Source organism: Octopus sinensis, linkage group LG2 (genome assembly GCF_006345805.1).
Source record: "Octopus sinensis linkage group LG2, ASM634580v1, whole genome shotgun sequence".
NCBI lineage: Eukaryota > Metazoa > Mollusca > Cephalopoda > Octopoda > Octopodidae > Octopus > Octopus sinensis.
In genome coordinates this window covers 197,077,184-197,089,320 of record NC_042998.1, presented here as the reverse complement: position 1 = coordinate 197,089,320, position 12,137 = coordinate 197,077,184, and the positions used below count along the sequence as shown (strand labels likewise).

The 12,137-nt window shown below is 40.7% G+C and overlaps 3 protein-coding genes across 3 annotated transcripts in view; 2 read left to right on the top strand and 1 right to left on the bottom strand.

Annotated features, from left to right (window-relative positions):
- The window catches only part of LOC118762224 (trichohyalin-like), a 236,536-nt gene that overhangs the window by 222,236 nt on the left and 2,163 nt on the right, over nucleotides 1-12,137 (bottom strand). The window lies entirely within an intron of this gene.
- Nucleotides 10,142-10,945, top strand: LOC115227270 (zinc finger BED domain-containing protein 5-like). Its single transcript, XM_029798156.1, has one exon. It carries the CDS (start codon nucleotides 10,142-10,144, stop codon nucleotides 10,943-10,945), a length of 804 nt encoding a protein of 267 aa, XP_029654016.1.
- Nucleotides 11,093-12,085, top strand: LOC115227260 (SCAN domain-containing protein 3-like). Its single transcript, XM_029798148.1, has one exon. The coding sequence runs from the start codon at nucleotides 11,093-11,095 to the stop codon at nucleotides 12,083-12,085; it is 993 nt and encodes a 330-aa protein (XP_029654008.1).

Below are 12,137 nucleotides of genomic sequence, written 5' to 3'. Positions count from 1 at the left end.
GACAAATTCATGACACCGCCAGAAAATGTTGACAAAATACGGCAGATATTGTATTCACCTCAATAGACGTCATTGATTGGTTGAAATTGCCGAAAGGCAAGAAATTAAACAACAAATAGCTTACAAACTACAGAATTTTCTCAAGAGAGCCAAGAGAAAAAGATGTTTTATGTAACACATTCTACCAGTAAACGAAGTTTAAAAGTGTTTAGTTACAAAGAAATTATTTTAAAAATCTTCCGGTCAAAGCGAAAAGATCCAAATTCTGTATAAAATATATAAAGTGTAAGTATAAAGTGCATTAAGTAATCATCGTATTCCAATTTCTTTCACTTTTCAATGAGTGGCAGATGAGCGACTATCTTTCCGTACAAACACAACACAGGCTACGCTTTCAGGTTTTTCGGATAAAATTTTCAGAAATAACCCAATGGGTTTACCATTAATACTGTGAAATATTCAAGGGTCCCGCTAGTCAAGAAATACGAAGACAAATTAAAGTTAACTACCACATTTATTTCACAGCTAAAAGAAAATACAGCAATTGGTGTGCGTGAATACTTCTGTCAATTAAAATACATAAGTCCACCATGCTTCTTCATGTTGAAGTCCACGGGAAAAATACAAAATATAGCGACAAGAATCTCCCTTGACAAAAATCTCCTCACTGAAGCTGCAAAGCGGAATAAAACTGCTCTCATGCCAAAGATCCGAACTCGCTCGTCACGACTCACCATACTGAGTAATTAGCGGGAAAAGCTTCCCCTATGAAGCTGATGTTGGTGCGTTAGGCTAGTCTGTCACGTTAAAGGGTGGACAGCCCACGTAAAGCTAGATGCACTCGACTAAAATATGGGCACTTAAAGGTAAAGAGCGAACACGCTTGCAACACCTTTGAAAGGGAGTTTATGTAAATGCATTTGTAAAATGAATTGAGTGAAGAAACTACACGATACAGGGTATTTTTTTGCGATTTAAAGTTCTGTCTTTGAGTGTCACGTAGGTTAGAATGGTTCCTGTCTCAGTTGTCGAAAGAAAAACGAATGAAAATAAGCATAAAAATGCAGAAATTGAAATACTGGGTATTGTTCTTTGACCTAAAAAGACTTCATACGAAAATGTGAGGTTCGTTCGAGTAATAGAGAAATTCTGGGTAATAAAAGACAGAGCAAAGTGGAACAGCTTACTTATTGACTTTGGTTTGTTGATTGTTAAACGACTCATCCTGTTTTAATTTGACGGCCATATAAAGTTAAATATCAAAAGAGAAGTGCTGTGAACAACTTTAATTAGTATCATAAATAGTTTCTGCTGGGAAGAGTCTATTATTGGGTTAGTTCATTTGCTGAATACTCACGAATTACGTCTCGTTAATAAGAAATATGCTGTTTCGAACCAAATCATGGCACTTAGCGGCACTAGCATAGCTAGGGTGGGGCGGTAGAGGCAGTCCACACTGGGCGGCACTTTTGGGTCTGCTGTAGGCAATATGTGTCTTTTTTTTTTGTGGGGTCCGGGGGTGGCAAACGGGAGAGCTACGGTAGTGCTCTGCGATAAATAAATCTGTAAATGATTATTAGAAGTCAACAAACAAAGAATTTTCAATGAAATACAGTAGCCTGCCGTCGCTAAAAATGTGTTTCGTACAGCGAATTATATATCGATGTATATGGACAGTATTGATAAAATTTACAAGATATTGAACATAGAATCGTATTGATGTCATTGACCAGAGTAGCTTCCAAAAGTGAGAACTCCTACTAATACCTATAGGATTGACAATCACCGGTGTTATTCAGCTACCGAAAGATTTAAAGAGGATTCCAAGCAAGCTCCACTTAGTGGTGATGAGGAGAATCTATTATTATATTTCGATGTGTAGTTAATATTTGATTACATATTGCACTACGGACTATTATATTTATATATGTCACCAGTATTTAAATATATTTTGTATTAAAACTGTACAATTAATTCGAGCGATAGATTAATTGTATACTAAAGAAAACAAGATACAATTTATTGAGAGAGGTTTGGTCTCGAAAAAGCGACTGTGTCCGTTGCTTTGGCAGACCTTCCGACAGCAATGAGCTTGAGGCGTTAATGTTCGTCTTCAACAGTTTCCAGTCGATGGTTGTTAAGAAATACGTTGTAGTTATATCATGATGAACATGTTTAATCAACAGAAGAATGGATTATCTTCAACACTGTTTATTAATAACACTAGGCATTTGTTGTATGTGTATTATGTGTGAATTAAGAAATGATGAAACTGCCGAAGAATGAAAGCTGAAAGATTTCATATAACTGTAGGAGAAAGTTTCCGGTTACAAGAAGAATAATCTCTTTGAGAGAAAGATGAAGGATGAAAATTATCTTCTTAAACGTAGGTCTAATAAGAGAAACCTTTCATATGGAGCTAAACTTCGTGGTTTGCCAAACCTGGTATGCAAAGTATTATATGAAAAATCAAGTGGAAGAAAATGAAATTACATTTCTTGGAACAAAACGAAAGTTCCATGTAACGTTTAGGGTGGTTCTGATTCAGGGTTCATTATTCTAAAATTTTATAGCCCCGAGTAAAGTTTCTAGAATCTCCGGAAATACAATTTGGCGAGAATGTACACAAGTTTTCTTTGAGGTCCCTTATTTCATCCTATGAAAGATTAACAACTTTAAACAGCGAAACTACAGGCGTTTTAACGTGTACGATAGAATAACTTGCGCAGAAACCTTAATGTGGATTTGAATTCAGATACCCCATCCCAGCCCCACGTCCTCGTAGTTCAACATAATACCTACTTGATCAGCTTGGTATGGAGAAGGCCGTCAGCAGAAATATATATGTGAATGACATGTATGCATGTGTATATGTGTGTGCATGTATGTCCATGATCAATGCGTTTATTTGAGCATGCATGTATGTGTCTGTTTGCATTCAGTCCTTGATTCGTTGCACAGGTTGTAAGTTTTTAGATTTACGAAGCATATAAAATTAGAAAACGTGATTTTCACACCTTTCATAAAAACTCGATAATAATAGATCTTAATATATCAGTGGTGCTTATTTCAAAGGCATTTTAGTTTCTTTTTAACTGTGAGAAAAGATGAAATGTTGCATAGCACCCATACGAGAGGGTGCCCAAAAGTAACTGGAAACATTCTCTGTAGGACAAGCCCGTTGTAGTTCAGGCTTCTGCCGCTAGAAGCCACTAGATGCGACCCTCAGGCATTGTCCAGTGGTGTCTTACCACCATGTGCTGCATCTTTGTTTTGCAGTGCTTCTCTCCTGTTCGTCGATCTTTGCGATGGCTGAACCGAAGGAGCAGCGTGCTTCCGTGAACTTCTGTTTTCTGCTGGGGAAAACGGCGACCGAAACAGTTGTCATGCTCCAAACAGCTTACAAGGCCACTGCCATGAGCAAAACACAAGTTTACGAGTGGTTTCCACGCTTTAGGAGTTGTCGCTTGAGGTCCAACCTCGTTCAGGGCGACCGTCGACTTCCCGAACGAATGAAAACATCACGAAAATTCATGAACTGATCTTGGAGAACCGTCACCGAACAATTGACGAACTTGTTGAAAATGGTTAAAAATATCATAGGATAACGGTGATGACTAGAACACTTTGATCACTTCTGCGTGATCATAACTAACCTCGAGCTGACACAAACCTATAGGTGGGATGGTCACGCTAGTACATCTTGAATGATATCAACAATAATGTTGAGAGAAAATATCTTACAGGAGCATTCTATATACTAAATACACTCTTTGCTCTTTTACTTGTTTCAGTCATTTGACTGCGGCCATACTGAAGCACCGCCTTTAGTCGAGCAAATCGACCCCAGGACTTATTCTATCGGTGTCTTTTTGCCGAACCGCTAAGTTACGGGGACGTAACGTTAGCACGCCGGGCGAAATGCGTAGCCGTATTTCGCCTGCCGCTGCGTTCTGAGTTCAAATTCCGCCGAGGTCGACTTTGCCTTTCATCCTTTCGGGGTCGATAAATTAAGTACCAGTTACAAACTGGGGTCGATATAATCGACTTAATACCTATGTCTGTCCTTGTTTGTCCCCTCTATGTTTAGCCCCCTGTGGGTAATAAAGAAATAGGTTGTCAAGCGATGTGGGGGGGGGGACAAACAGACACACAAACATTATATACACACACACACACACACACACACACATATATATATATATATATATATAATATATATATATATATATATATATATATGACGGGCTTCTTTCAGTTTCCGTCTACCCAAATCCACTCACAAGGCTTTGGTCGGCCCAAGGCTATAGTAGAAGACATTTGCCCAAGGTGCCACGCAGTGGGACTAAACCCGGAACCATGTGGTTCGTAAGCAAGCTACTTACCATTACCACACAGCCACTCCTACGCCTTTTTTTTTCGGTTTGACAAGCTTGTTCTGATTTTATTAAAAGATTCTCATCATCATCATCATTGTTCGACCGTGGTCGAGACGATGGAATTTACCATGCTACGCCAGACTTCACGGTCCATCATGTCATTACGGAGGTCCTGTTGCTGGATGCCTGTATCCCTCGAGATTACATCAGGGTAGGAGAGTGTGCGCCCTCTGGTATTGCGAGTAGATGGCTTCCAGAGGAGAAGAGCAGAAATTACCTCTTTTTCAACTCTACAACAATGTCCAGCAAACTGGACTCTCCTACCTTTCACAAGAGATGACACAGGTGGTAGTTTCCCATATATTTGCATTTTGGTTGGATGGCGCTTCCACGAAAATCACAATAATTTTTTGGAAAAATCAATACAGTGATACCGCGCAGTTCGATTTTAATTCGTTTCATGACCGAGCTCGTTTTACGATTTACTCGTTTTACGATTTACTCGTTTTACAAATCAATTTTCCCCATTGAAATTAATTAAAATATAATTAATCTGTTCCAACGTCCAAAAACCACCCACGAATAATTTTTTATGGGTTTTAAAACAGAAAAGGTGCAATTACAAGAAAATGACAATTATAAAAAACATAACAAAAGAAAATCTTTTCTACTCTGGGAACAAGGCCCGAAATTTTGGGGCAGCGAGGGGGAACAATCGATTAGATCGACTCCAGTACGCAACCGGTACTTAATTTATCGACCCCGAAAAGAATGAAAAGTAAAGTCGACCTCGGCGGAATTTGAACTCATAAAGTAAAAACAGACGAAATACCGATAAGCATTTCGCCCGGAGTGCTAACGTTTCTTATTTCTTTACTGCCCACAAGGGGCTACACACAGAGGGGACAAACAAAGGGATTAAGTCGATTATATCGACCCCAGTGCGTAACTGGTAACTAATTTATCGACCCCGAAAGGATGAAAGGCAAAGTCGACCCCGGCGGAATTTGAACTCAGAACGTAACGGCAGACGAAATACGTATTTCTTTACTACCCACAAGGGGCTACATGCAGAGGGGACAAACAAGGACAGACAAACGGATTAAGTCGATTACATCGACCCCAGTGCGTAACTGGTACTTAATTTATCGACCCCGACAGGATGAAAGGCAAAGTCGAACTCGGTGGAATTTGAACGCAGAACGTAGCGGCAGACGAAGTACGGCTGCGAATTTCGCCCGGCATGCTAACGATTCTGCCAGCTCGCCGCCTTTCGTAACAAAAGAGAATACAAAAGAAATATGTAATTACTTTAAAGATGGGAGGATTTGTGCCCGAGAAAGACGGTGGAGTGGAGAGGCTGAGGATTATTGTTTGGAAAGAGGACAATTTCTGGCGTTTTCTCTCTCACTTTGCTTAATTTAAACTTTTTGGACAGACTTTCTTCACTTTCCACACTTGCAGATCGTATCATTAGAAACATATCAAGAGAAGTCTGCACGACCTGTCGGTACTTCTTCAGGCTGATATTTTTCTACAAATTTAGAAACATATTCCCACTTCGCCAACACTGCCTTTATGTCACTCGTAGAGATAGCCTCCTCCGCTTCACTGTCCTCCTCCAGGGAATCAATCTCTTCCACTGCGTCTGAATGCTTCCGCTTGTTTGTTTGTTGAGCGAAGCGGTTTCGTCCGTAGTGGGAGAAGTCCGAAACGTGGTCCTTTGCTATTCGTAAGACCCGCAGAAGAGAAAGCAGGTCAACCCCCGACATCGAGAGCATCGACGGATGGATGAATTCGCATCCAGGCTCAGCGGTTGCGTAGGAAGTCGGGGACAAGAAACAGGAAGAAAGAGTGAGAGAAAGTTGGAGCGAAAGAGTACAACAGGGGTCACCACCACCCCCTGCCGGGGCCTCGTGGAGCTTTAGGTGTTTTCGCTCAATAAACATACACAACGCCCGGTCTGGGAATCGAAACCGCGAGTCCGCTGCCCTAACCATTGGGCCATTGCGCCTCCACGGATGCTGCTGCTCCAGAAGCTGTAGGAGTTCATCTGTTGTCAGCTCCTCTAAGTGCCAGGCCATATTGACGATTTTCAGACAGTTAATAATGTAGTGCTCCTTCCAAAACTCACGAAGGATTAGATTTGTATTTTCAGTGACTTCAAAGCATCGACGAAAGAGGTGTTTGGTGTAACAATTCCTTAAAATTATAAATCACCTGTTGGTCGTCCAGGGACTGCAAGATAGGGGGAGAGAGGTGCGTGAAAGGTACAGAACTTTTATGAATTTAAATTCGTCCAGGATATCATCTTCAAAGTTAGGAGAGTGAGCAAGAACATTGTCGAGGATGAGGAAGGCCTTGAGAGGAAGATCGTTCTCCAGAAGGTACTTTTTCACTGCTGGTCCGAAGATGAGGTTGACCCACTCGGTGCAGAATTGCCTGGTGATTCAGCCCTTAATGTTTGCTCTCCACATGACCTGCATCTTCTCCAGGATTTTGTGCGACTTGAACGCTCGTGGGTTTTTCGGAATGATAGACAAAGAGCGGCTTAATCTTCAAGTCTCCATTCACATTGGCACAAAGGGTGAGAGTTAGACAATCTTTCATAGGCTTGTGGCCTGGCATTTTCTTCTCCTCTGCAGTTATGTAGGTTTTTAGGGGCCCCCTTTTTTTTACCAAAAAAGGCCAGTTTTATCATAGTTGAATGCCTGTTGTGCGATGTACCCCTTGGCTGCGATGAGCTGACAGAATTCACGCACGAAATCTTCAGCTACCTTCGTGTCAGACACAACTCTCTGCTTCTCTATACCTGACGACGCTAGGAACACCAGTCCTCTTCTTAAAACTATCGAACCAGCCGCGACTGGCCTTAAATGCGTTTGCTAATGTCTCCTCCGTCGATGTTCCAGGGTTCTGTGCAGGAGTTCCCCATACAGCGCTTGTGCTTTCTTGCAGACAATGATCTCCGTAATCGTATCCCCTGCGACTTGCTTCTCGTTGATCCACAGGAAAAGCAATTCTTCCATCTTTTCGTGGTCAGATGTGTTAGTTAGTTAGTTAGTTAGTTAATTTTTTGGCTCAAAAAGCAAAAAGCAAGGCCATGTAGGGGGACATGGAGTTATGTACAGGGTGGTGTTCATGTAAAGAGTTCAAGCCACTTGTGGTCAAGGAAGACTTTGAACCGAGCGGTCGTCGGCATCTTCACTATCTCGTCCGGCAGCTTATTCCACGGATCCGCAACCCGGACGGAGAAAGCCCCTCTCCTTCGATTGAGATGAAATCGTCGCAGATAGAGCTTTTCGGAGTGACCCTGCAGCCGACGCTCTGGAGCAGGAGTGAAGAACAGCTCTTTCGAGAGGTTACACTTTCCGCTTATGATGATGTGAGCAAGAATGAGATCACCACGGCGTCGTGGAGCCTAGAAACACCCTTTGCTGTTGTAACGGCCTTGATCTCATCCTTTCTCTTCAGGACGATGCAGATCGTCGGCGTACTTTGGTCGCATTGACGTGTTATGTCCACTACACGTATTCCTCAATCAATGATTCCTTCTCCAATTCTATCATATCAGCTTTTTTTTTTCTTCACAGTACTGTCTTTTGCCCTAACCTTCTTAGGACCCATGGCCAACACAACTAATTATCATAAAATAACAGAAAAAAGGCACAAAACTAAAAAATTAAAAAATGCTGAGAAAAACACAATAGGGATGCTGCCATTACGAGACAAACACGTGAACTGAGCGAGCGGAGGCTGCGCTTGTTGGGGGAGCGTGTGCGAGCTCAGCGCCGATTAGGAGTCGCTTATATGAAACTCGTTCGTACTGTGGATTTCTGCTTATACTTCCAGACAAAAATTCGAACGAGTCCTAGCTAGTACAGCAAATTCCTCTTACAATGGTGCACATGTACTGTCATAAACTTTAAAACTGAAGTCTTTTCATTAATGGTGCGAAATTGAGTTAATACTCAAACCATTTAGTTGATAACTGATGAAGAATCAGGGTCCTTCTGTCTGTTCCCCGTCCGGTTGCACACTCCGTATAAGTGTATGTTTTTTTATATCTGTCGTTTATTTACAAAGCAGTGCGTTGCGTACCGTTGCATAATAAATGAAAATTTATTAAGCAACGGTACGCAACGCACCCCTGAGTTTTATTAGCAGTATGTCGGTACTAGTATCGTAGAGTGGTCCCGGTTTGCGCACACGCGCAGACGCGCGTCCGCGCTAGCCAGACGTAGGTAGTCGATCCTACGAGCTGACTGGCGCATGCACGATATATACTTGTATCGATACATACGTGTATACGATATATACTTGTATATATACGATATATACTTGTATATATCGTATATATACAAGTATATATCGTGCATGCGCCAGTCAGCTCGTAGGATCGACTGCCTACGTCTGGCTAGCGCGGACGCGCGTCTGCGCAAACCGGGACCACTCTACGATACTAGTACCAAAAAACCTTTGACTCTGGAATGCGTAGGATGTGTAAACAAAAAGAATAAGACGTGGATATCACAAGAGACACTAATAGAAGTACGAAAGAAGCTAAAGGAAACATTTAATATCGGCAAGCTTAGAAGCAGAGATAAATAGATGTCAGGGAAATTACAACCAACAAAATAAGGAAGTTAAAAAACAATTAAGAAGCGACAAGCGAAAATATTTCGAAAATTTAGCAACGACAGCAGAAAGTGCAGCTCAGCGTCAGAACACGAAAGAGCTGTACAACGCAACTGAATTACTATCGGAGAAGAGAGTAAGAGTAGAAAAGGCAGTAAAAGGGAAGGATGGCCGGATGCTAAGATCAATTCTAGAACAACAAAAAAATCCCAAAATCGATGGAATGAGCATTTTGAAGATTTGCTCAATAGACTACCTCCAGACACAATAGCCAACATTGTGCCAAGAAATTTAGATCTTAACATCAGCCTTGACCCACCGTCCAAGTTTGAAATAAGAAAGGCTATACAATCCCTCAAGAATGGGAAAGCGGGAGGTGTAGACAACATTCCAGCTGAAGAAATGAAGCCAGCTATAGAAATAGCGGTAGAAATGTTTCATCCATTATTTTCTAAGATATGGCAGGAAGAAAATGTGTACAATGATTGGTAAGAGGGACTCATCGTAAAAATGCCAAAAAAAGGTGATTTAAGCGTTTGTGGAAATTATAGAGGGATTATGCTATTATCGACTCCCGGAAAAGTTTTTAACAGGATACTTTTAGAGCGGATGAGGACAGCAGTTGACAAATTGTTACGTAAAGAATAAGCCGGGTTTAGGAAGAATCGTTCATGTGGAGATCAAATCGCCACTCTTCGCATCGTCTTAGAGCAAAGCGCAGAGTGGAATGCAGCGCTTTGTATTAACTTTATTGACTCTAAAAAAAGCATTTGATAGTGTAGATAGGGAAGGCTTATGGAAAATTATGCAGCACTACGGCATACCAGACAAGTATATATCTATAATAAGAGCAACTTACCAAGGAATGTCATGCCGAGTCTTGCATGGAAACGGAGCTACAGATAAATTCGAAGTAAAAACAGAAGTTCGACAGGGCTGTATACTTTCTCCCTTTTTTATTTCTACTAGTTATAGATTGGATTATGAAGAAAACTATGACTGAAAGCCAAACAGGCATTAAATGGACGGATGCAGAAGCTCTAGAACAGTGATTCCCAAGGTGGGGCCTGAGAAAATTCAGGTGGGGCGCGGGGCATAGACGTGGGCTGTGAAAATATTTGTACATGACGAGCGGTCATCGCGGGCACAACCTTAGATTCCGTCTTTCCTTTGAAGCCTCCACATCGGAAACTCTCGCACCCCAGCGAGACAAAGAAGATCCCGCACTGAGCAATAAACTTACTATTCAGATAAGCCAATCAATTGCCTCAATTAGTCTTTTGTTAGCCCTATTGAAAATGAGCAAACCAAACAAGAAGAAGACTCGTCAATACGCGGTGGAGTTTTTGAAGTTTGGATTCATTCCTGATGAGCATGATGAGCGTAAACCGTTTTGCTTATTATGTAATCAGACGATGAGCAATGAGTCAATGAAGGCAGGTAGGCTGGAAGCGCACTTAAAGGTAAGACATCCTAATAATTCTAATTTAGATTTGGAATACTTCAAATCATTGAAAGAAAAATTAAAAAACCGAACAAAACTCACTTCACTATTTCATGCAAAACAAGCGCCTCATACTCGTGCCCTTGAAGCCAGCTACGAAATCTCCTTGCTTATAGCAAAACATGGAAAGAATCACACTATTGGAGAGCAACTGATTAAACCTGCTATCTCAATATTCTTAAAAACTGTATTACAAAAAGATGATGGAGATATCAGGACTATGCCACTCAGTAATAACACTGTCTCGAACAGAATAGATGAAATGGGGCAAGATGTTGAAAGCCAGCTCATTGAGAAATTAAAATTGCGTAAGTTTTCATTACAAATGGACGAATCCACAATCCGGGACAGTGAGGCTCTGTTATTGACTTATGTGAGGTATATTGACCACGAGGAGTTTCAGGAAGAGATGCTGTTCTGCTAATCGTTTGAAACCACCACAACTGCAAATGATATTTACATCAAAATCAAACATTATTTGGATGCAAACAAAATACCAAAGGAAAACTTACTGGCATGTGCGGCAGACGGTGCACCTGCCATGATGGGCAAGAATACGGGATGCTTAAAAATGATGAAGGATGAAAATCCAAACATGTTGACTGTCCATTGTGTAATACACCGAGAAAACTTGGTTGCCAAGAAATTGTCCCCTGTTCTTAACAAGATTCTTCAAAGTGTGATCAAGTGTGTCAACAGCATTAAAAGAAATTCTAAATCTGAACGTCTTTTTAAGCAGTTTTGTATAAATCAAAGTGCCGAACATGTTCGATTATTGCTTCATACAGAAGTAAGATGGCTATCAAGTGGAAACTGCTTAAAGAGGTTCATGGAATTATTTGATCAGATTAACGACTTTCTTAGTGATAAATCTGAAATGAAATTGCTGTCAACAACGGATGGAAAAGCATTTGTCAGTTATTTGACAGACATATTTGAGAAACTTGGAAACTTGAATAAACAACTTCAAGGTGCAAACATGACACTTATTGATGCCAAAGCAAAGATTTTTGGATTTATTACAGCTCTCGAATTATGGAAAAATAAATTTTCCAAAAGAAATTTCAGTGAACTTTACTGGTTGAGTAAATGTGAAATAACAAATGATGCTGGCATTGTAATTATTGATCATTTAAATATCTTGATAAAGGATTTCAATGACAGATTTTGCGATTTAAAGGCAATGAATTTTCCTTCTTGGTTAACTCAACCGCTTCTGATTAACGTTTCTGATGCTACAATCCAATACCAAGAAGAGTTATCAGAATTACAACATGATGAATCAGTGAAGACTTTGTTTAAATTGAAAGGTACAAAGATGTGGCTATATGACGAGGTTGAAAGAAAATATCCTAAAATTTCTACATCAGCGAGAGAGCTACTGATTCCTTTCCCTTCGTCTTATTTGGTCGAATGTGGTTTTAGTGCAGTTGATAATTTGCTCGAAGCCAAGAGAAACCGGCTTGAGATTACAAAACGTGGCGATTTACGACTGAAATTAACAAAGTTGTCTCCTCAAATTAAAAACTTGTGCTGTATGCATCAGGCACAGGGTTCTCACTAAATTAGTCGAGCTGACCGTCAAATAATTGAACTGAAAAAACGTGTTTCTTTAT

Excerpts from the sequence above, each read along its gene's own strand:
- LOC115227270 (XM_029798156.1), top strand. The coding sequence starts at position 10,142 with ATGACGAGCGGTCATCGCGGGCACAACCTTAGATTCCGTCTTTCCTTT.
- LOC115227260 (XM_029798148.1), top strand. The coding sequence starts at position 11,093 with ATGATGAAGGATGAAAATCCAAACATGTTGACTGTCCATTGTGTAATA.